We start from the raw sequence: 23240 nt of genomic DNA, 5'->3' as shown, positions 1-23240 counted from the left end.
TCGTTAGAGAGAAGAAGTTTAAGCGGTGACTTAATAGAGGCATACAAGATGATCAGAGGATTAGATAGGGTGGATAGTGAGAGCCTTTTTCCTCGGATGGTGATAGCTAGCACGAGGGGACATAGCTTTAAATTGAGGGGTGATAGATATAGGACAGATGTCAGAGGTAGGTTCTTTACTCAGAGAGTAGTAAGGGTGTGGAATGCCCTGCCTGCAGCAGTAGTGGACTCGTCAACATTAAGGGCATTCAAATGGTTATTGGATAAACATATGGATGATATTGGAATAGTGTAGGTTAGATGGGCTTTAGATTGGTTTCACAGGTCGATGCAACATCGAGGGCCGATGGGCCTGTACTGCGCTGTAATGTTCTATGTTCTATGTTTTACCTGCAATTCTTCTGGTGTTAAAGTAGAGGCCATCCAGCCTGGCCTTACTCCCTTCAAACTTAATACAACTGCACTCCCTCTGGCTGGTTTGTTTTGCTGTATGACTCTGTGCCCTTATTCCGCTAACACTCTGTGTCCCCTTCCAAATTAGTTTAAACTCCTCCCAACAGCACGAGCAAAACATCCCGCAAGGATGTTAGTCCCGTTCTGGTTCAGATGTAGACCATCCCGCTTGTACAGGTTCCATCTTCCTCAAAAATGGTCCAGGAATCTAAAACCCTCCCTCCTGCACCAACTCGCATTCAGCTGTGCTATTCTCCTATTTCTGTACTCCGTAGCTTGTGGCACTGGGATAATCCCGAGATTACAACCCGAGAGGTCCTGCTCCTTAGTCTATTGCCGAACTCCCTGAATTCTTGGTGCAAGATCTCATCCCTCTTTCTACCTATGTCATTGGTACCAACTATACCATGACCTCTGCCATATCACCCTCCCCCTTCAGAATGCCCTGCAGCCGTTCAGTGACATCCCGGACTCTGGCACCAGGGAGGCATCCTGGAGGCATGTTGACAGCCATAATAGCGTCTATCTGTACCCCTGACTATAGAATCTCCTATTACTATTGCCTGCCTTGCTCCCCCCCCCCCCCTCCTGTAGACAGACAGGCTGTTTGTGGTGCCAGAAGCTTGGCTCTGTCTGCACTCCCTGGAGGAACCAGCACCCTCATCAGCCTCCAAAATGGAATACCGATTTGTGAGCGAGACCCCAGGGGACTCCTGAACTACCTGCCTACATCTCTTGGACTGTCTGGTGGTCACCCATTCCCTTCCTTCCTCAAGTCCCTCCAGCTGTGGTGTGACCACCTCCCTAAATGTGCTATCCACAATGCTCTCAGACTCACAATGCTCCCAGTGCCCCCAGCCGCCGTTCCAGCTCTGATTCTTGAGCCTCGAGGAGCTGCAGCTGGACACACTTCCTGCACACATGCTGGCCCCGGGCACTGGAAATGTACCCGGCCTCCCACGTGGAGCAAGAAGAGCAAACCACAGCTTCTAGCTCTCCTGCCATGTCTAAACCCTTTAAGTTTAAAACTTAAAAAGACTTCTAAAAATAAATCAAATAAGTCCTTACCCTTGCTCAAACAATGAGTTACAATTTAATATAGTTTGAAAATACCCACCAGGACTTACTCACTAATCATATAGACACATACACAGGCAGACACATGCAGACATGTATACAGAGACGTACACACACACACAGACAGGCAGACAGAGACACACAGGTGCACACACAATACAGACACACACAGGTACACAAGACACACACACAAACACGCACACGTACAGACATACAATACAAACATGCACATACTACCCAGAGACAAACATGCACAGGCACACATGTAGTCAGACATCCAGACACACACACACACAGACAGAGATACACACACAGACAGAGATACTCACACAGACAGAGACACTCACACAGACAGAGATACTCACACAGACAGAGATACACACACAGACAGAGACACTCACACAGACAGAGACACACACACAGACAGAGATACACACACAGACAGAGATACACACACAGACAGAGACACTCACACAGACGGAGACACTCACACAGACAGAGACACTCACACAGACAGAGACACTCACACAGACGGAGACACTCACACAGACGGAGACACTCACACAGACGGAGACACTCACACAGACGGAGACACACATATAGAAGGACACATAATGTTTGTGTACCAGGAGTAGGGCCTCCAGTTGATTTAAGTAGATCTCCTCACTGGCCAGGATACCAGTCAGCACCAAGTTCCTCATTTCCAGCGTCTTCTCTGGATCCCCCTCACTCTGTAAATCAGACACAGCAGCTTGGTATTAATCACACCTTTGGAAAATTCCTGAAGTCCATGATTAGGAACCTCGGGGAAAACCCTCCGTCGGAATTTGGATTGAAATGGTGACACAGTTAAATGCCACAGGGTAACAGACTCAATTCTCAAACTTCAGAGCTCTCACCAATGTTATTGTCACTTTTCCCTCCAACAGAAGCAATCCCAATCTCGCCCCAACGCTGGGAAAATGGCACGCCCCTTGGAATCAACAATCCATCAATGTCCCTTTCCCGGCAAGGATCCCCCCCGAACCCCCACCACTCCCCAAATATCCATGTCTACTCCACCAAACCGGATTTGGAAAAACCCACTATCCAGAGATTGTTGAGTGTGCTCCTCCGACTGGAGAGAATTCATTCAGCAATCCAGACCCCCCACTCAAAATGCAAACCAGGCCAGCGCTTCAAACACAAACCACGCCAGCGCTCCGAACACAAACAACGCCAGCCCCTCAAACACAAACAATGCCAGCCCCTCAAACACAAACAACGCCAGCCCCGCAAACACAAACAACGCCAGCCCCGCAAACACAAACAACGCCAGCCCCGCAAACACAAACAACGCCAGCCCCGCAAACACAAACAACACTAGCCCCGCAAACACAAACAACGCCAGCCCCTCAAACACAAACAACGCCAGCCCTGCAAACACAAACAACGCCAGCCCTGCAAACACAAACAACGCCAGCCCTGCAAACACAAACAACGCCAGCCCTGCAAACACAAACAACGCCAGCCCCTCAAACACAAACAACGCCAGCCCTGCAAACACAAACAACGCCAGCCCTGCAAACACAAACAACGCCAGCCCTGCAAACACAAACAACGCCAGCCCTGCAAACACAAACAACGCCAGCCCTGCAAACACAAACAACGCCAGCCCTGCAAACACAAACAACGCCAGCCCCTCAAACACAAACAACGCCAGCCCCTCAAACACAAACAATGCCAGCTCCTCAAACACAAACAACGCCAGCCCCGCAAACACAAACAACGCCAGCCCCGCAAACACAAACAACGCCAGCCCCGCAAACACAAACAACGCCAGCCCCGCAAACACAAACAACGCCAGCCCCGCAAACACAAACAACGCCAGCCCCGCAAACAGAAACAACGCCAGCCCTGCAAACACAAACAACGCCAGCCCTGCAAACACAAACAACGCCAGCCCCGCAAACACAAACAATGCCAGCCGCTCAAACGCAAACAACACCAGCCCCTCAAACGCAAATAACGCCAGCCGCTCAAACGCAAACAACGCCAGCCACTCAAACGCAAACAACGCCAGCCCCTCAAACACAAACAATGCCAGCTCTTCAAACACAAACAACGCCAGCCCCTCAAACACAAACAACGCCAGCCCCTCAAACACAAACAATGCCAGCCCCTCAAACGCAAATAATGCCAGCCCCTCAAACACACACAACGCCATCACCTCAAACACAAATACGCCAGTCCCTCACAAACAATGCCAGCTCTTCAAACACAAACAACGCCAGCCCCTCAAACACAAACAACGCCAGCCCCTCAAGCACAAACAATGCCAGCCCCTCAAACGCAAATAATGCCAGCACCTCAAACACAAACAACGCCAGCCTCTTAAACACAAACAATGCCAGCCTCTCAAACACAAACAACGCCAGCCCCTCAAACACAAACAATGTCGATCCTTCAAACACAAACAACGCCAGCCCCTCAAACACAAAAACACCATCACCTCAGACACAAAAACGCCAGTCCCTCACAAACAATGCCAGCCACTCAAACGCAAACCAGGCCAGCCCCTCAAACGCAAACAACACCATCATCTCAAGCACAAACAATCCCGGCCCCTCAAACACAAACAACGCCAGCCCCTCACAAACAATGCCAGCCCCTCAAATGCAAACAATGCCAGCTCCTCAAATGCAAAAAACACCAACTCCTCAAACACAATCAAGGCCAGCAGCTCAAATACAAACAACGCCATCCATCAAACACAAACATCGCCATCACCTCAAACACAAACACGCCAGCCCCTCACAAACAACGCCAGCACCTCAAACACAAACAACGCCAGCCCCTCACAAACGAAAACAATGCCAGCCCCTCAAACACAAACAATGCCAGCCCCTCAAACACAAACAATGCCAGCCTCTCAAATACATACAACGCCATCACCTCAAACACAAACACACCAGCCCCTCACAAACAACGCCAGCCCCTCAAACACAAACAATGCCATCACCTCAAACACAAACATGCCAGTCCCTCACAAACAACGCCAGCCCTTCAAACGCAAACTAGGCCAGCACCTCAAACGCAAACAACGCCAACTCCTCAAACACAATCAAGGCCAGCAGCTCAAAAACAAACAACGCCAGCCCCTCAAGCACAAACAACGCCAGCCCCTCAAACACAAACAATGCCAGCCCCTCAAGCACAAACAATGCCAGCCCCTCAAACACAAACAATGCCATCCCTCAAACACAAACAATGCCAGCCCCTCAAACACATACAACGCCATCACCTCAAACACAAATACGCCAGTCCCTCACAAACAATGCCAGCCCCTCAAACGCAAACCAGGCCAGCACCTCAAACACAAGCGCCAGTCCCTCAAACACAAACAACGCCAGCCTCTCAAACACAAACCAAGCCAGCCCCTCACAAACACAAACAATGCCAGCCCCTCAAACACAAACAACACCAACTTCTCAAATACAATCAAGGCCAGCAGCTCAAACACAAACAATGCTAGCCCCTCAAACACAAACAACGCCAGCCTCTCAAACACAAACCAAGCCAGCCCCTCACAAACACAAACAATGCCAGCTCCTCAAACACAAACAATGCCAGCATCTCAAACACAAACAACGCCAGCCCCTCAAGCACAAACAACGCCAGCCTCTCAAACACAAACCAAGCCAGCTCCTCACAAACACAAACAACATCAGCCCCTCAAATGCAAACAACGCCAGCTCCTCAAACACAAACAAGGCCAGCAGCTCAAACACAAACAATGCCAACCCCTCAAACACAAACAATGCCAGCCTCTCAAACACAAACAACGCCAGCCCCTCAAATGCAAACAACGCCAGCTCCTCAAACACAAACAGCGCTATCCCCTCAAACACAAACAATGCCAGCCCCTCACAAACACAAACAACGCCATCTCTCAAATACAAACAATGCCAGCCCCTCAAACACAAACAACACCATCCCTCAAACACAAACAACGCCAGCCCCTCAAACACAAACAACGCCAGCCCCTCAAACACAAACAACGCCAGCCCCTCACACACAACGCTAGCCCCTCACAAACAACGCTAGCCCCTCAAACGCAAACAACGCCAGCTTCTCAAACAGAAACAATGCCATCACCTCAAACACAAACAATGCCAGTGCCTCACAAACACAAACAACATCAGCCCCTCAAACACAAACCCGACAAACCCCTCAAACACAAACCAGGCCAGGCCCTCAAACACAAACAACGTCAGTGCCTCACAAGCGCGAACCTCCTGCCACTCCCAGTAACACAATGATCCCTCACCTTTCCTAAGTTGAGACTGGGATGTCCAGAGCATGAAATCTCAGCTCCGTCCCATTCGATGTGACTCAGGGAAAGGGCATCTTCATCCTGAAGCACTTTGTCCAGGAGACCAATCACCTCCTCTTCATCTTCCATCATTTGAATCATGTACACAGCACAGCGGCAGTGATGTCAGTCCCAGGCGGCTATCTCGGTGTCAGCATTGACCATGGACTACCCAATCCAGAGGCAGCAGCCAGTCCCTCCGCAAGTTCATCACGTGCAGCATTTCAGCATCTCCCCGGCCTGGCCCCAGCCCTGGCCCTCGACCCCCCCGCCCTCACTGCCCCCTCCTGTCACCTATTACTGAGCGGGGGCCATTCCAGCCGCTGCCACTCCCCTGCAACACACCTTATCTCAGAAATTGGTTAATGATTGTTAATAAGAAGGGGAAAGCTGGCAGCTTTCTAAACCTGCCGGCTGACAACACTTCCTGATTTTAACTCTTCCTGGTTTTTGCTGCGTTTTCACTTTGAACTCTGCGAGGAGTTGCCTCGCTGACCAGTGACAAGCAAAGCTGCAGAAATTCCCCCAAAACCCAGCAGTGATGCCAATCACTCAAGGTCGGACCACAGGGCATCAGTGGGCAATCCCTCAGCGAGCCCCCTGCCCCTCCCCAGGCTCAGGGCTGAACCAGCCAGCAACACTGAGTGACCAGTGGCTGCTTCAAGCAGCATGACGACTCCTGTCAGATCTTCCGTCTCTGAGTTAGGTTCGAACACGCCCCCTCCAACACCTCAGCTATATATAAATGTGGCTCGGAGAGTGCACCAATCACAGTCTCTGGCTGCACATGGAACACAATCCTAATGCTGCCTCACTTTCCTGCCGCTCAAAGCAGATAAGGTACAAACTAAACAAAGGGCTGGAATCAGCCCCTGAACCCACTGCCTTCACCCTTAACCCTATAGGCACAGGAGGTAAAGCTCCACACAGCGCTTACCAATCTACACAGCACAAAGCTCCCAAGCCCAAACTCAAACTAAACCAGGGGAAACCACAATGAATCAGGCCGGAGGCTTGAAGCTGAAAATTAGCCAAACGCTGTGCAACAGGAAGCAAAAACGCTGATACACCCTGAATAGAATAGTTCAAAAAACACTCACAGTCCACCTTCACACATAACACCTGCAGCTTCAGGACTGTGTAGAGGGAGCTTTACTCTGTATCTAACCCCGTGCTGTCCCTGTCCTGGGAGTGTTTGATGGGGACAGTGTAGAGGGAGATTTACTCTGTATCTAACCTCGTGCTGTACCTGTCCTGGGAGTGTTTGATGGGGGACAGTGTAGAGGGAGCTTTACTCTGTATCTAACCCCGTGCTGTACCTGTCCTGGGAGTGTTTGATGGGGACAGTGTAGAGGGAGCTTTACTCTGTATCTAACCCCGTGCTGTCCCTGTCCTGGGAGTGTTTGATGGGGACAGTGTAGAGGGAGCTTTACTCTGTATCTAACCTCGTGCTGTACCTGTCCTGGGAGTGTTTGATGGGGACAGTGTAGAGGGAGCTTTACTCTGTATCTAACCCCGTGCTGTACCTGTCCTGGGAGTGTTTGATGGGGACAGTGTAGAGGGAGCTTTACTCTGTATCTAACCCCGTGCTGTACCTGTCCTGGGAGTGTTTGATGGGGACAGTGTAGAGGGAGCTTTACTCTGTATCTAACCCCGTGCTGTCCCTGTCCTGGGAGTGTTTGATGGGGGACAGTGTAGAGGGAGCTTTACTCTGTATCTAACCCCGTGCTGTACCTGTCCAGGGAGTGTTTGATGGGGGACAGTGTAGAGGGAGCTTTACTCTGTATCTAACCCCGTGCTGTCCCTGTCCTGGGAGTGTTTGATGGGGGACAGTGTAGAGGGAGCTTTACTCTGTATCTAACCCTGTGCTGTACCTGTCCTGGGAGTGTTTGATGGGGGACAGTGTAGAGGGAGCTTTACTCTGTATCTAACCCCGTGCTGTACCTGTCCTGGGAGTGTTTGATGGGGACAGTGTAGAGGGAGCTTTACTCTGTATCTAACCCGTGCTGTACCTGTCCTGGGAGTGTTTGATGGGGACAGTGTCATAGAACATAGAACAGTACAGCACAGTACAGGCCCTTCGGCCCTCGATATTGTGCGAGCTTTGTCCGAAACCAAGATCAAGCTATCCCACTCCCTATCATTCCAGTGTGCTCCATGTGCCTACCCAATAACCATTTGAAAGTTCCTAAAGTGTCTGACTCCACTATCACTGCAGGCAGTCCATTCCACACCCCAACCACTCTCTACGTAAAGAACCTACCTCGGACATCCTTCCTATATCTCCCACCATGAACCTTATAGTTATGCTCCCTTGTAACAGCTACATCCACCCGAGGAAATAGTCTCTGAACGTTCACTCTATCTATCCCCCTCATCATCTTATAAATCTCTATTAAGTCGCCTCTCATCCTCCTCCGCTCTAAAGAGAAAAGCCCTAGCTCCCTCAACCTTTCCTCATAAGACCTACCCTCCAAACCAGGCAGCATTCTGGTAAATCTCCTCTGCACTCTTTCCAGTGCTTCCACATCCTTCTGATAGTGAGGTGACCAGAACTGCACACAATATTCCAAATGTGGTCTCACCAAGGTCCTGTACAGTTGCAGCATAACCCCACGGCTCTTAAACTCAAACCCCCTGTTAATAAACGCTAACACACTATAGGCCTTCTTCACGGCTCTATCCACTTGAGTGGCAACCTTCAGAGATCTGTGGATATGAACCCCAAGATCTCTCTGTTCCTCCACATTCCTCAGAACCCTGCTGTTGAGCCTGTAATCCGCATTTAAATTAGTCCTACCAAAATGAATCACCTCGCACTTATCGGGGTTAAACTCCATCTGCCATTTTTCGGCCCAGCTCTGCATCCTATCAATGTCTCTTTGCAGCCTACAACAGCCCTCCACCTCATCCACTACTCCACCAATCTTGGTGTCATCAGCAAATTTACTGACCCACCCTTCAGCCCCCTCCTCCAAGTCATTGATAAAAATCACAAATAGCAGAGGACCAAGCACTGATCCCTGTGGTACACCGCTAGTAACTGTTCTCCAGTCTGAAAATTTTCCATCCATCACCACCCTCTGTCTTCTATGAGATAGCCAGTTACTTATCCAATCAGCCAAATTTCTCTCCATCCCACACCTCCTTATTTTCTTCATGAGCCGACCATGGGGAACCTTATCAAACGCCTTACTAAAATCCATGTATACGACATCAACTGCTCTACCTTCATCTACACACTGAGTTACCTCCTCAAAGAATTCAATCAAATTTGTGAGGCAAGACTTCCCCTTCACGAATCCGCGTTGACTATCCCGGATTAAGCTGCATCTTTCCAAATGGTCATAAATCGTATCCCTCAGGACCTTTCCCATTAACTTACCGACCACCAAAGTAAGACTAACCGGCCTATAATTACCAGAGTCAGTCCTATTTCCTTTCTTGAACAGAGGAACAACATTCGCCACTCTCCAGTCCTCTGGCACTATCCCCGTGGACAGTGAAGACCCAAAGATCAAAGCCAAAGGCTCTGCAATCTCATCCCTTGCCTTCCAAAGAATCTTAGGATATATCCCATCTGGCCCTGGGGACTTATTGACTCTCAGGTTTTTCAAAATTGCTAATACATCTTCCCTCAGAACATCTGCCTCCTCCAGCCTATCAGCCTGTATCACACTCTCATCCTCAAAAACATGGCCCCTCTCCTTGGTGAACACTGAAGAAAAGTATTTATTCATCGCCTCTCCTATCTCTTCTGACTCCATGCACAAGTTCCCACTACTGTCCTTGATCGGCCCTAACCTCACCCTGGTCATTCTTTTATTTCTCACATAAGAGTAAAAAGCCTTGGGGTTTTCCTTGATCCGACCCACCAAGGACCTCTCCTAGCTCTCCTAAGCCCTTTTTTTAGCTCATTCCTTGCTACCTTGTAACCCTCAAGCGACCCAACTGAACCTTGTTTTCTCATCCTTACATATGCTTCCTTCTTCCTCTTGACAAGACATTCAACCTCTTTTGTGAACCATGGTTCCCTCACTCGGCCATTTCCTCCCTGCCTGACAGGGACATACCTATCAAGGACACGCAGTATTTGTTCCTTGAACAAGCTCCACTTTTCATTTGTGCCTTTCCCTGACAGTTTCTGTTCCCATCTTATGCTCCCTAATTCTGGCCTAATCGCTTCATAATTATCCCTCCCCCAATTATAAACCTTGCCCTGCCGTACGGCCCTATCCCTCTCCATTGCAGTAATGAAAGACACTGAATTGTGGTCACTATCTCCAAAATGCTCTCCCACAAACAAATCTAACACTTGGCCCGGTTCATTACCCAGTACCAAGTCCAATGTGGCCCCACCTCTTGTCGACCTATCCACATATTGTGTCAGGAAACCCTCCTGCACGCACTGTACAAAAACTGCCCCATCCGAACTATTCAACCTATAAAGGTTCCAATCATATTTGGAAAGTTAAAGTCACCCATGACAACTACCCTGTGACCTCCACACCTATCCATAATCTGCTTTGCAATTTCTTCCTCCACATCTCTATTACTATTTGGGGGCCTATAGTAAACTCCTAACAACGTGACTGCTCCTTTCCTATTTCTAACTTCAGCCCATATTACCTCAGTGTGCAGATCCTCCTCGAACTGCCTTTCTGCAGCCGTTAAACTATCCTTGATTAACAATGCTACTCCTCCACCTCTTTTACCACCTTCCCTACTCTTACTGAAACATCTATACCCCGGAACTTCCAACAACCATTCCTGTCCCTGTTCTAACCATGTCTCCGTAATGGCCACAACATCATAGTGCCAAGTACCAATCCACGCTCGAAGTTCACCTACCTTATTCCGGATGCTCCTTGCATTGAAGTAGACACACTTCAACCCACCTTCCTGTCTGCCGGTACACTCCTGCGACCTTGATTCCCTCCTCAGTACCTCACTACACTCAACACTGGCTTCTGGACTACAGCTCATTTTCCCATCCCCTGACAAATTAGTTTAAACCCCCTCCCGAAAAGCCATAACAAATTTTCCTCCCAGGATATTGGTGCCCCTCTGGGTCAGGTGCAAACCATCCTGTTTGTACAGGTCCCACCTTCCCCAGAATGTGCTCCAATTATCCATGTAGCTGAAACCCTCCCTCCTACACCATCCCTGCAGCCACGGGTTTATCTGCACTCTCTCCCTGTTCCTCAACTCGCTGGCACGTGGCACCGGCAACAAACCAGAGATGACAACATGGTTTGTCCTGGCTCTCAGCTTCCACCCGAGCTCCCTAAATTCCTGTGTTAAATCCCCATCCCTTCTCTTATCTATGTCGTTGGTGCCGATGTGTACCACGACTTGTGACTGTTCCCCCTCTCTCTTTAGGATCCTGAAAACACGGTCTGAGACGTCACGGACCCTGGCACCACACCCGGGAGGCAACATACCATCCGTGAGTCTCTTTCCCTGCCACAGAACCTCCTGTATGTCCCTCTAACTATCGAGTCCCCAATAATCTTAGAAATCTTAGAAACCCTAAAGCACAGAAAGAGGCCATTCGGCCCATCGGGTCTGCACCGACCACAATCCCACCCAGGACCTACCCCCATATCCCTAAATATTTACCCACTAATCCCTCTAACCTATGCATCCCAGGACACTGAGGGGCAATTTTAGCATGGCCAATCAACCTAACCCGCACATCTTTGGACTGTGGGAGGAAACCGGAGCACCCGGAGGAAACCCACGCAGACACGAGGAGAATGTGCAAACTCCACACAGACAGTGACCCAAGCCGGGAGTCGAACCCAGGTCCCTGGAGCTGTGAAGCAGCAGTGCTAACCACTGTGCTACCGTGTCGCCCTAGCAATAACTACTGTTCTCCTGCACTCCCCCTTCCCTTCTGAGCCACAGGGACGGACTCAGTGCTGGAGATCCGGTCACCGTGTGAAGAAGGGAAAGGGTTAATGTTTTTTGTACTCAATGTATTTTGTGCCTAAAAGGTTGAACTTTGTACCTGGAATGTATCACAAACATAACCCTTCCTTATGGCTAGCCTCCCCTTTGTTTATATTGCTCCTGGTAGTAGTATAAGCCATTTGTTCATGTCTTTCATTTTTAACTTTTAGTATAAGCCATTTGTTCATGGTTCCCTTGCTTGTTTATATCATTCTGATAAAACAGACAGTTAAATGTAGATGTAGGGTTGTAAATCTTACTTTTTCCGTAGGCTTGTGTATGATTTAAACAAAGGAAGCAGCTACCAAATGGTAGAGTGCGAGAATGGCCATTTGAAGGAGGACTCCCACTGGGACAGCTGCAATCGCACACAGTCACTTCAAAGGAAAAGCTGCGGGAAGAGCAGGGGGACCAGAGGTGGCACCTTGACTACAACTACCAGGAGAATTGTGCTTTATGACCCAAGGATACCAGATAGTCTCTAACCATGATCCAGAGACTATCAGAAGCTGTTAAAGGAACTATAATTTAGGATCGAGGACTGTTAACTGGACTTTGCTTCATGACTTGTGTTGGGAACCCTGATGTATAAAGGTCCACACTTCTTGTGTTCAGAGAGAACTTTGGCTTCCGCTTTCAAGGGGTCAGGTTCTCCCTCAAGCTTGTGTGAATAAAGCCTGACTGTATTTTGACTCATACCAGCCTCAAGAGGTATATTTACCGACTTCACCGTGGCTTACTACTGGTAGATCGTCCCCCTCAACAGTATCCAAAGCGGTATACTTGTTGCCGAGGGGAACGACCACAGGGGATCCCTGCACTGACTGCTTCCCCCCAGCCCCTCTCACCGTCACCCATCTATCTTCATTCTTCGGAGTAACTACATCCCTGAAGCTTCTATCTATGACCACCTCTGCCTCCCGAATGATCCGAAGTTCATCCAGCTCCAACTCCAATTCCCTAACGCGGTTTATGAGGAGCTGGAGATGGGTGCGCTTCCCACCGGTGAAATCAGCAGGGACACTGACGGCGTCCCTCACCTCAAACATACTGCAAGAGGAACATTGCAGGACAAAAAGGGGACGCAACATTGTTTTGGCAGATAAGGCAAAGGAGAATCTAAAGAACTTCTGCAAATACATAAAGGGCAAAAGAATAGCAAGGGAGAGAGTAGGGTCTCTTAAGGATCAACAAGGTCATCTATGTGCGGATCCACAAGAGATTGGTGAGATCCTAAATGAATATTTCTCATCAGTATTTACTGTTGAGAAAAGCATGGATGTTAGGGAAGTTGGAGAAATAAATAGTGATGTCTTGTCAAGAAGCCAATTTTGTATCCATTTAGATACCTCACCCTGGATTTGATTAAGATTTAACCTTATGCAACAACCTACCATGCGGTTCTTTATCAAAGGCCTTGCTAAAGTCCATGTAGACAACATCAACTGCACTGCCCTCATCTACCTTCTTGGTTACCCCTTCAAAGAATTTAATCAAATTTGTGAGACATGATTTTCCACTCACAAAGCCATGCTGACTGTCCCTAATCAGTCCTTGCCTCTCTAAATGCCTGTAGATCCTGTCTCTCAAAATACCTTCCAACAATTTATCCACCACAGATGTGAGGCTCACTGGCCTGTAGTTCCCAGGCTTTTCCCTGCAGCCCTTTTTAAACAAAGGTACAACATTTGCCACTCTCCAATCTTCAGGCACCTCACCTGTGACTATCGATGATTCAAATATCTCGGCTAGGGGACCCGCAATTTCCTCCCTCGCCTCCCACAATGTCCTGGGATACACTGCATCAGGTCCCGGGGATTTATCTACCTTGATGCGCTTTAAGACTTCCAGCACCTCCTTCTCTGTAATATGTACACTCCTCAAGACATCACTATTTATTTCTCCAACTTCCCTAACATCCATGCTTTTCTCAACAGTAAATACTGATGAGAAATATTCATTTAGGATCTCACCAATCTCTTGTGGATCCGCACATAGATGACCTTGTTGATCCTTAAGAGACCCTACTCTCTCCCTTGCTATTCTTTTGCCCTTTATGTATTTGCAGAAGTTCTTTAGATTCTCCTTTGCCTTATCTGCCAAAACAAGGTTGCGTCCCCATTTTGCCCTCCTTATTTCTCTCTTAACTCTACTCCTAAACCCCCTATACTCTTCAAGGGATTCACTTGATCCCAGCTGCCTAAGAATGTCATGTGCCTCTGTACTGGGAGTGTTTGATGGGGACAGTGTACTTGAAGGAGGAGCGCTCCGAAAGCTAGTGGCATTTGCTACCAAATAAACCTGTTGGACTTTAACCTGGTGTTGTTAGACTCCAACGCCGGCATCTCCACATAATGTTTGATGGGGACAGTGTAGATGGAGCTTTACTCTGTATCTAACCCCGTGTTGTACCTGTCCTGGGAGTGTTTGATGAGCATGATGTGGAGATGCTGGCGTTGGACTGGGGTAAACACAGTAAGGAGTCTAACAACACCAGGTTAAAGTCCAACAGGTTTATTTGGTAGCAAACGCCACAAGCTTTCGGAGCGCTGCTCCGGCTACGTCGAGGGCATCCTGAAACCCATTGTACAAAGAACCCCCAGCTTTTGTCGCGACACTACGGACTTCCTACAGAAACTTGGCACACATGGAGCAGTTGAACCAGGAGCGCTCCTCGTCACAATGGATGTCTCGGCACTCTACACCAGCATCCCCCACGATGATGGCATTGCTGCAACGGCCTCAGTACTCAACGCCGACAACTGCCAGTTTCCAGATGCAATTTTACAACTCATCTGCTTCATCCTGGACCACAATGTCTTCACTTTCAACAACCAGTTCTTCATCCAGACACACAGAACAGCCATGGGGACCAAATTCGCACCTCAATATGCCAACATCTTCATGCACAGGTTCGAACAAGACTTCTTCACCGCACAGGACCTTCAACCGATGCTGTACACTAGACACATCGATGACATTTTCTTCCTTTGGACTCATGGTGAACAATCACTGAAACAACTCTATGATGACATCAACAAGTTCCATCCCACCATCAGACTCACCATGGACTACACTCCAGAATTGGTTGCATTCTTGGACACACGCATCTCCATTAAGGACGGTCACCTCAGCACCTCACTGTACCGCAAGCCCACGGATAACCTCACGATGCTCGACTTCTCCAGCTTCCACCCTAAACACGTTGAAGAAGCCATTCCCTACGGACAAGCCCTCCGAATACACAGGATCTGCTCGGATGAGGAGGATCGCAACAGACACCTCCAGACGCTGAAAGATGCCCTCATAAGAACAGGATATGGCGCTCGGCACATCGATCGACAGTTCCGACACGCCACAGCGAAAAACCGCACCGACCTCCTCAGAAGACAAACACGGGACACGGTGGACAGAGTACCCTTCGTTGTCCAGTACTTCCCCGGAGCAGAGAGGCTACGGCATCTCCTCCGGAGCCTTCAACATGTCATTGATGAAGACGAACATCTCGCCAAGGCCATCCCCATACCCCCACTTCTTGCCTTCAAACAACCGCACAACCTCAAACAGACCATTGCCCACAGCAAACTACCCAGCCTTCAGGAGAACAGTGACCACGACACCACACAACCCTGCCACAGCAACCTCTGCAAGATGTACCGGATCATCGACACGGATGCCATCATCTCACGTGAGAACACCATCCACCAGGTACACGGCACATACTCTTGCAACTCGGCCAACGTTGTCTACCTGATACGCTGCAGGAAAGGATGTCCCGAGGCATGGTACATTGGGGAAACCATGCAGACGCTACGACAACGGATGAATAAACACCGCTCGACAATCACCAGGCAAAACTGTTCTCTTCCTGTTGGGGAGCACTTCAGCGGTCACGGGCATTCAGCCTTGGATCTTCAGGTAAGCGTTCTCCAAGGCGGCCTTCACGACACACGACAGCGCAGAGTCGCTGAGCAGAGACTGACAGCCAAGTTCCGCACACACGAGGACGGCCTCAACCAGGATCTTGGGTTCATGTCACACTATTTGTAACTCCCACAACTTGCCTGGACTTGCAAAGTCTCACTGGCTGTCCTGTCTGGAGACAATACACATCTCTTTAACCTGTGCTAATGCTCTCCCCACACACATGGTCTGTATCTTTAAGACTTGATTAGCTGTAAAGACTCGCATTCCAATCATTATTCATTATTCTGTAAATTGAGTTTGTGTCTTTATATGCCCTGTTGGCTGTTTATGACCAGATCTCCCACTCACCTGACGAAGGAGCAGCGCTCCGAAAGCTAGTGGTGTTTGATGGGGACAGTGTAGAGGAAGCTTTACTCTGTATCTAACCCTGTGCTGTACCTGTCCTGGGAGTGTTCGATGGGGACAGTGTAGAGGGAGCTTTACTCTGTATCTAACCCTGTGCTGTACCTGTCCTGGGAGTGTTTGATGGGGACAGTGTAGAGGGAGCTTTACTCTGATTCTACCCCGTGCTAGACCTGTCCTGGGAGTGTGTGATGGGCATTGTGTAGAGGGAGTTTCACTCTGTATCTAACCCACTTTCTGTACCTGTCCTGGGAGTGATTGATGGGGAACATTGGAGAGGGAGCTTTACTCTGTATCTAACCCCGGGCTGTACCTGTCCTGGGAGTGTTTGATGGGGGACACTGTAGAGGAAGCTTTACTCTGTATCTAACCCCATGTTGTACCTGTCCTGGGAGTGTTTGATGGGGACAGTGTAGAGGGAGCTTTACTCTGTATCTAACCCAGTGCTGTACCTGTTCTGGGAGTGTGAGATGGGGACAGTGTAGAGAGAGCTTTACTCTGTATCTAACCCCGTGCTGACCCTGTCCTGGGAGTGTTTGATGGGGACAATGTAGAGGGAGCTTTACTCTGTATCTGACCCAGTGCTTTACCTGTCCTGGGAGTGATTGATGGGGGACATTGTAGAGGGAGCTTTACTCTGTATCTAACCCCGTGCTGTACCTGTCCTGGGAATGTTTGATGGGGGACACTGTAGAGGAAGCTTTACTCTGTATCTAACCCCGTGCTGTACCTGTCCTGGGAGTGTTTGATGGGGACAGTGTAGAGGAAGCTTTACTCTGTATCTAACCCCATGCTGTACCTGTCCTGGGAGTGTTTGATGGGGACAATGTAGAGGGAGCTTTACTCTGTATCTAACCTCGTGCTGTACCTGTCCTGGGAGTGTTTGATGGGGGACAGTGCAGAGGGAGCTTTACTCTGTATCTAACCCTGTGCTGTACCTGTCCTGGGAGTGTTTGATGGGGGACAGTGTAGAGGGAGCTTTACTCTGTATCTAACCCCGTGCTGTACCTGTCCTGGGAGTGTTTGATGGGGGACAGTGTAGAGGGAGCTTTACTCTGTATCTTACCCCGTGCTGTACCTGTCCTGGGAGTGTTTGATGGGGGACAGTGTAGAGGGAGCTTCACTCTGTATCTAACCCCGTGCTGTACCTGTCCTGGGAGTGTTTGATGGGGACAGTGTAGAGGGAGCCTTACTCTGTATCTAACCCCGTGCTGTACCTGTCCTGGGAGTGTTTGATGGGGACAGTGTAGAGGGAGCCTTACTCTGTATCTAACCCCATGCTGTACCTGTCCTGGGAGTGTTTGATGGGACTCCCATTTGGAACATCAGTCCTTTGCCCTCTCATTGTTCACTTGATCCTTGGTTTTCTATCCTATCCCAGCCTCAGGCCTCCATTCTCTCAGTTCACCTCGCTCTACAATCGAATTCTGAGCTTACAGTTGAGGAAGATATCAGTGCTTTGGAGAATGTGCTGTACAAAGAACAAAGAAAATTACAGCACAGGAACAGGCCCTTCGGCCCTCCAAGCCTGCACCGACCATGCTGCCTGACTGAACTAAAACCCCCTACCCTTCCGGGGACCATATCCCTCTATTCCCATCCTGTTCATGTATTTGTCCAGATGCCCCCTAAAACTCACTGTCGTATCTGCTCCCACTGCCTCCCCCGGTAGAGTTTGATGAGAATGATATTGGGCTGGCGAAGTTCAGTGATCTGGAGGGAAAGGTGATGTGGGGCGAGTCCATTCTGTGGAAAACTGCAAACATGACAGCAATAATCCGAGCAAATGAATCTAAGATAATTGGGAAAGAAGCAGAGGTGATTTGAAGGAAAATATCCTCTTCACAGTGAGTTTCTCCTCTGTGAGAGGGGCAGCTGGAACGGACCGTGGAAACAGCTTCAGGAGGAACTTTCAAAAGGATATTCAAGCAATATTTGAAACGTTTGCAGGGCTGTGAGCAGGAAGCGAATCAAAGGCTCCAGCGCACAAAACAGGGTGAATGGCTAGACGGTGACATCACTCAGTCACCACAAGGGCAGCGATTCAGTCAGGTAACCCTAGGGGGCAGTGAAGCCTGTGACAGCACAGGGCTGGGAATCCTGGTTCGAAACGGTCTCACTCCCCAGCCAGAGTCAACAAGGCAGACTGTTCAACAAGTTTCACCGGAACAGGGGAGGCACTGAGGCAGGAAGGGAGGAGACGGAACAGGTTGGGCCAAACAGTTACCAGTGCCAACACAACCAGCACAGGACAGAACAAACACACACACAGCGTCTGTGAGACAAACAAAGAGCCTTCAAATATCACCAGTACTGTACCCCAGTGTTATACAGTGACAGACCCGTCCCCACCAGTACTGTACCCCAGTGTTATACAGCAACAGACCCGTCCCCACCAGTACTGTTCCCCAGTGTTATACAGCGACAGACCCGTCCCCACCAGTACTGTACCCCAGTGTTATACAGTGACAGACCCGTCCCCACCAGTACTGTACCCCAGTGTTATACAGTGACAGACCCGTCCCCACCAGTACTGTACCCCAGTGTTATACAGCGACAGACCCGTCCCCACCAGTACTGTACCCCAGTGTTATACAGCGACAGACCCGTCCCCACCAGTACTGTACCCCAGTGTTATACAGCGACAGACCCGTCCCCACCAGTACTGTACCCCAGTGTTATACAGCGACAGACCCGTCCCCACCAGTACTGTACCTCAGTGTTATACAGCAACAGACCTGTCCCCACCAGTACTGTACCCCAGTGTTATACAGCGACAGACCCGTCCCCACCAGTACTGTACCCCAGTGTGATACAGTGACAGACCCGTCCCCACCGGTGCTGTACCCCTGTGTTATACAGCGACAGACCTGTCCCCACCAGTACTGTACCCCAGTGTTATACAGCGACAGACCTGTCCCCACCAGTACTGTACCCCAGTGTTATACAGCGACAGACCTGTCCCCACCAGTACTGTACCCCAGTGTTATACAGTGACAGACCCGTCCCCACATGTACTGTACCCCAGTGTTATACAGTGACAGACCCGTCCCCACCAGTACTGTACCCCAGTGTTATACAGTGACAGACCCGTCCCCACCAGTACTGTACCCCAGTGTTATACAGTGACAGACCCGTCCCCACCAGTACTGTACCCCAGTGTTATACAGTGACAGACCCGTCCCCACCAGTACTGTACCCCAGTGTTATACAGTGACAACCCCGTCCCCACCAGTACTGTACCCCAGTGTTATACAGTGACAGCCCCATCCCCACCAGTACTGTATCCCAGTGTTACACAGTGACTGACCAGTCCCCATCAGTACTGTACCCTAGTGTTATACAGTGACAGACCCGTCCCCACCAGTACTGTATCCCAGTGTTACACAGTGACTGACCAGTCCCCACCAATACTGTACCCTAGTGTTATACAGTGACAGACCCGTCCCCACCAGTACTGTATCCCAGTGTTACACAGTGACTGACCAGTCCCCACCAGTACTGTACCCTAGTGTTATACAGTGACAGACCCGTCCCCACCAGTACTGTATCCCAGTGTTACACAGTGACTGACCAGTCCCCACCAGTACTGTACCCCAGTGTTATACAGCGACAGACCCGTCCCCACCAGTACTGTACCCTAGTGTTATACAGTGACAGACACGTCCCCACCAGTACTGTATCCCAGTGTTACACAGTGACTGACCAGTCCCCACCAGTACTGTACCCTAGTGTTATACAGTGACAGACCTATCCGCACCTGTGCTGTACCCCAGTGTTATAAAAACATAAGAACATAAGAAATAGGAGCAGGAGTAGGCCATCTAGCCCCTCGAGCCTGCCCCGTCATTCAATAAGATCATGGCGGATCTGATAGTGGTTTAGTTCCACTTACCCGCCTGCTCCCCATAACCCTTAATTCCCTTATTGATCAGAAATCTATCTACCTGTGACTTAAATATATTTAACGAGGTAGCCTCCACCACTTCAGTGGGCAGAGAATTCCAGAGATTCACTACCCTCTGAGAGAAGAAGTTCCCCCTCAACTCTGTTCTGAACCGGCCCCCCCTTATTTTGAGGCTGTGCCCTCTAGTTCTGGTTTCCCTTCGAAGTGGAAAGAATCTCTCCACCTCTACCCTATCCAGCCCCTTCATTATCTTATATGTCTCTATAAGATCACCCCTCAGCCTTCTAAACTCCACCAGTAGGCCTGTCCCCACCAGTACTGTACCCCAGTGTTATACAGTGACAGACCCGTCCCCACCTGTACTGTACCCAGTGTCATACAGTAACAAGCCGTCCCCACCAGTACTGTACCCCAATGTTACACAGTGACAGACCCGTCCCCACCAGTATTGTACCCTAGTGTTGTACAGTGACAGACCCGTCCCCACCAGTACTGTACCCCAGTGTCATACAGTGACAGACCCGTCCCCACCAGTACTGTACCCCAGTGTTATACAGTGACAGACCCGTCCCCACCAGTACTGTACCCCAGTGTTATACAGTGACAGACCCGTCCCCACCAGTACTGTACCCCAGTGTTATACAGCGACAGACCCGTCCCCACCAGTACTGTACCCCAGTGTTATACAGCGACAGACCCGTCCCCACCAGTACTGTACCCCAGTGTTATACAGTGACAGACCCGTCCCCACCAGTACTGTACCCCAGTGTTATACAGTGACAGACCCGTCCCCACCAGTACAGTACCCCAGTGTTATACAGCGACAGACCCGTCCCCACCAGTCCTGTACCCCAGTGTTATACAGCGACAGACCCGTCCCCACCAGTACTGTACCCCAGTGTTATACAGTGACAGACCCGTCCCCACCAGTACTGTACCCCAGTGTTATACAGTGACAGACCCGTCCCCACCAGTACTGTATCCCAGTGTTATACAGTGACAGACCCATCCCCACCAGTACTGTACCCCAGTGTTATACAGTGACAGACCCGTCCCCACCTGTACTGTACCCCAGTGTTATACAGCGACAGACCCGTCCCCACCAGTACTGTACCCCAGTGTTATACAGTGACAGACCCGTCCCCACCTGTACTGTACCCCAGTGTTATACAGTGACAGACCCGTCCCCACCTGTACTGTACCCCAGTGTTATACAGTGACAGACCCGTCCCCACCTGTACTGTACCCCAGTGTTATACAGTGACAGACCCGTCCCCACCTGTACTGTACCCCAGTGTTATACAGTGACAGACCCGTCCCCACCTGTACTGTACCCCAGTGTTATACAGCAACAGACCCGTCCCCACCAGTACTGTACCCCAGTGTCGTACAGTGACAGACCTGTGCTCATCAGTGCTGTACCCCAGTGTTATACAGTGACAGACCCGTCCCCACCAGTACTGTACCCCAGTGTCGTACAGTGACAGACCTGTGCTCATCAGTGCTGTACCCCAGTGTTATACAGCAACAGACCCGTCCCCACCAGTACTGTACCCCAGTGTCGTACAGTGACAGACCTGTGCTCATCAGTGCTGTACCCCAGTGAACGTACCATAGCTGCCATGGCATCAGACGTTGAGGAAAGTGTGTCATGTGTTTCCTGTGCTCTGGCACTGAGCTGCGGGGACATGGTGGGAGATTCATCGATAAACGGCATTGCTTCCGAGGCTTCTTCTGCTGCTTTAGGTTCTTCCACACTGTCGCCATCAAAACCTTCGGTGTAATTGAAATCTGCCAAAGGAGAGAGAGAGATTGTTGGTGAACACCACAAAGAACAATACAGCACAGGAACAGGCCCTTCGGCCCTCCAAGCCCGTGCCGCTCCCTGGTCCAAACTAGACCATTCTTTTGTATCCCTCCATTCCCACTCCGTTTATATGGCTGTCTAAATAAGTCTTAAACGTTCCCAGTGTGTCCGCCTCCACCACCTTGCCCGGCAGCGCATTCCAGGCCCCCACCACCCTCTGTGTAAAATATGTCCTTCTGATATCTGTGTTAAACCTCCCCCCCTTCACCTTGAACCTATGACCCCTTCGTGAACGTCACCACCGACCTGGGGAAAAGCTTCCCACCGTTCACCCTATCTATGCCTTTCATAATTTTATACACCTCTATTAGGTCTCCCCTCATCCTCCGTCTTTCCAGGGAGAACAACCCCAGTTTACCCAATCTCTCCTCATAACTAAGCCCCTCCATACCAGGCAACATCCTGGTAAACCTCCTCTGTACTCTCTCCAAAGCCTCCACGTCCTTCTGGTAGTGTGGCGACCAGAACTGGGCGCAGTATTCCAAATGCGGCCGAACCAACGTTCTATACATCTGCAACATCAGACCCCAACTTTTATACTCTATGCCCCGTCCTATAAAGGCAAGCATGCCATATGCCTTCTTCACCACCTTCTCCACCTGTGACGTCACCTTCAAGGATCTGTGGACTTGCACACCCAGGTCCCTCTGCGTATCTACACCCTTTATGGTTCTGCCATTTATCGTATAGCTCCTCCCTACATTATTTCTACCAAAATGCATCACTTCGCATTTATCAGGATTGAGCTCCATCTGCCATTTCTTTGCCCAAATTTCCAGCCTATCTATATCCTTCTGTAGCTTCTGACAATGTTCCTCACTATCTGCAAGTCCTGCCAATTTTGTGTCGTCCGCAAACTTACTGATCACACCAGTTACACCTTCTTCCAGATCGTTTATATAAATCACAAACAGCAGAGGTCCCAATACAGAGCCCTGCGGAACACCACTAGTCACAGGCCTCCAGCCGGAAAAAGACCCTTCCACTACCACCCTCTGTCTTCTGTGACCAAGCCAGTTCTCCACCCATCTAGCCACCTCCCCCTTTATCCCGACGACAAGAGACACAACAGCCAGTGACTGCCAGATTCACACTGGCACCCTGGGCCTCCGGCCTGCTCCCCTCTGCCGGCCCATGTTCCCTTCCACAAGGGAACATTACACCCTGATTAAACTACCCTCCGTGCCCTCTCTTGCATTCCCCCTCACCTGCCAAACAGAAGTTGCAATAATCGTACTTCTCCTGCGGAACCCATTAACTGCGGCCTTTGTGAGACATTTGATGTTATGAAGCATTCCT

At 49.9% G+C, this 23240-nt stretch overlaps 1 protein-coding gene across 1 annotated transcript in view; it reads right to left on the bottom strand.

Annotated features, from left to right (window-relative positions):
* LOC144488221 (uncharacterized) overlaps positions 1 to 23240 on the bottom strand; it is a gene marked incomplete at its 3' end in the record, with an annotated part of 89178 nt that overhangs the window by 22879 nt on the left and 43059 nt on the right. Inside the window, exons 3-4 of the mRNA XM_078206249.1 lie at positions 21687 to 21865; positions 2156 to 2260 (exon numbers count right to left, since the gene is read on the bottom strand). Coding sequence (XP_078062375.1) covers positions 2156 to 2260; positions 21687 to 21865 — 284 coding nt within the window. The remainder of the gene's footprint in view (positions 1 to 2155; positions 2261 to 21686; positions 21866 to 23240) is intronic.

This window comes from Mustelus asterias, unplaced genomic scaffold, assembly GCF_964213995.1.
Source record: "Mustelus asterias unplaced genomic scaffold, sMusAst1.hap1.1 HAP1_SCAFFOLD_1381, whole genome shotgun sequence".
NCBI classification, from domain to species: domain Eukaryota; kingdom Metazoa; phylum Chordata; class Chondrichthyes; order Carcharhiniformes; family Triakidae; genus Mustelus; species Mustelus asterias.
Note: the sequence above shows the minus strand (reverse complement) of the source record. Positions and strands in the feature narration are given on the sequence as shown.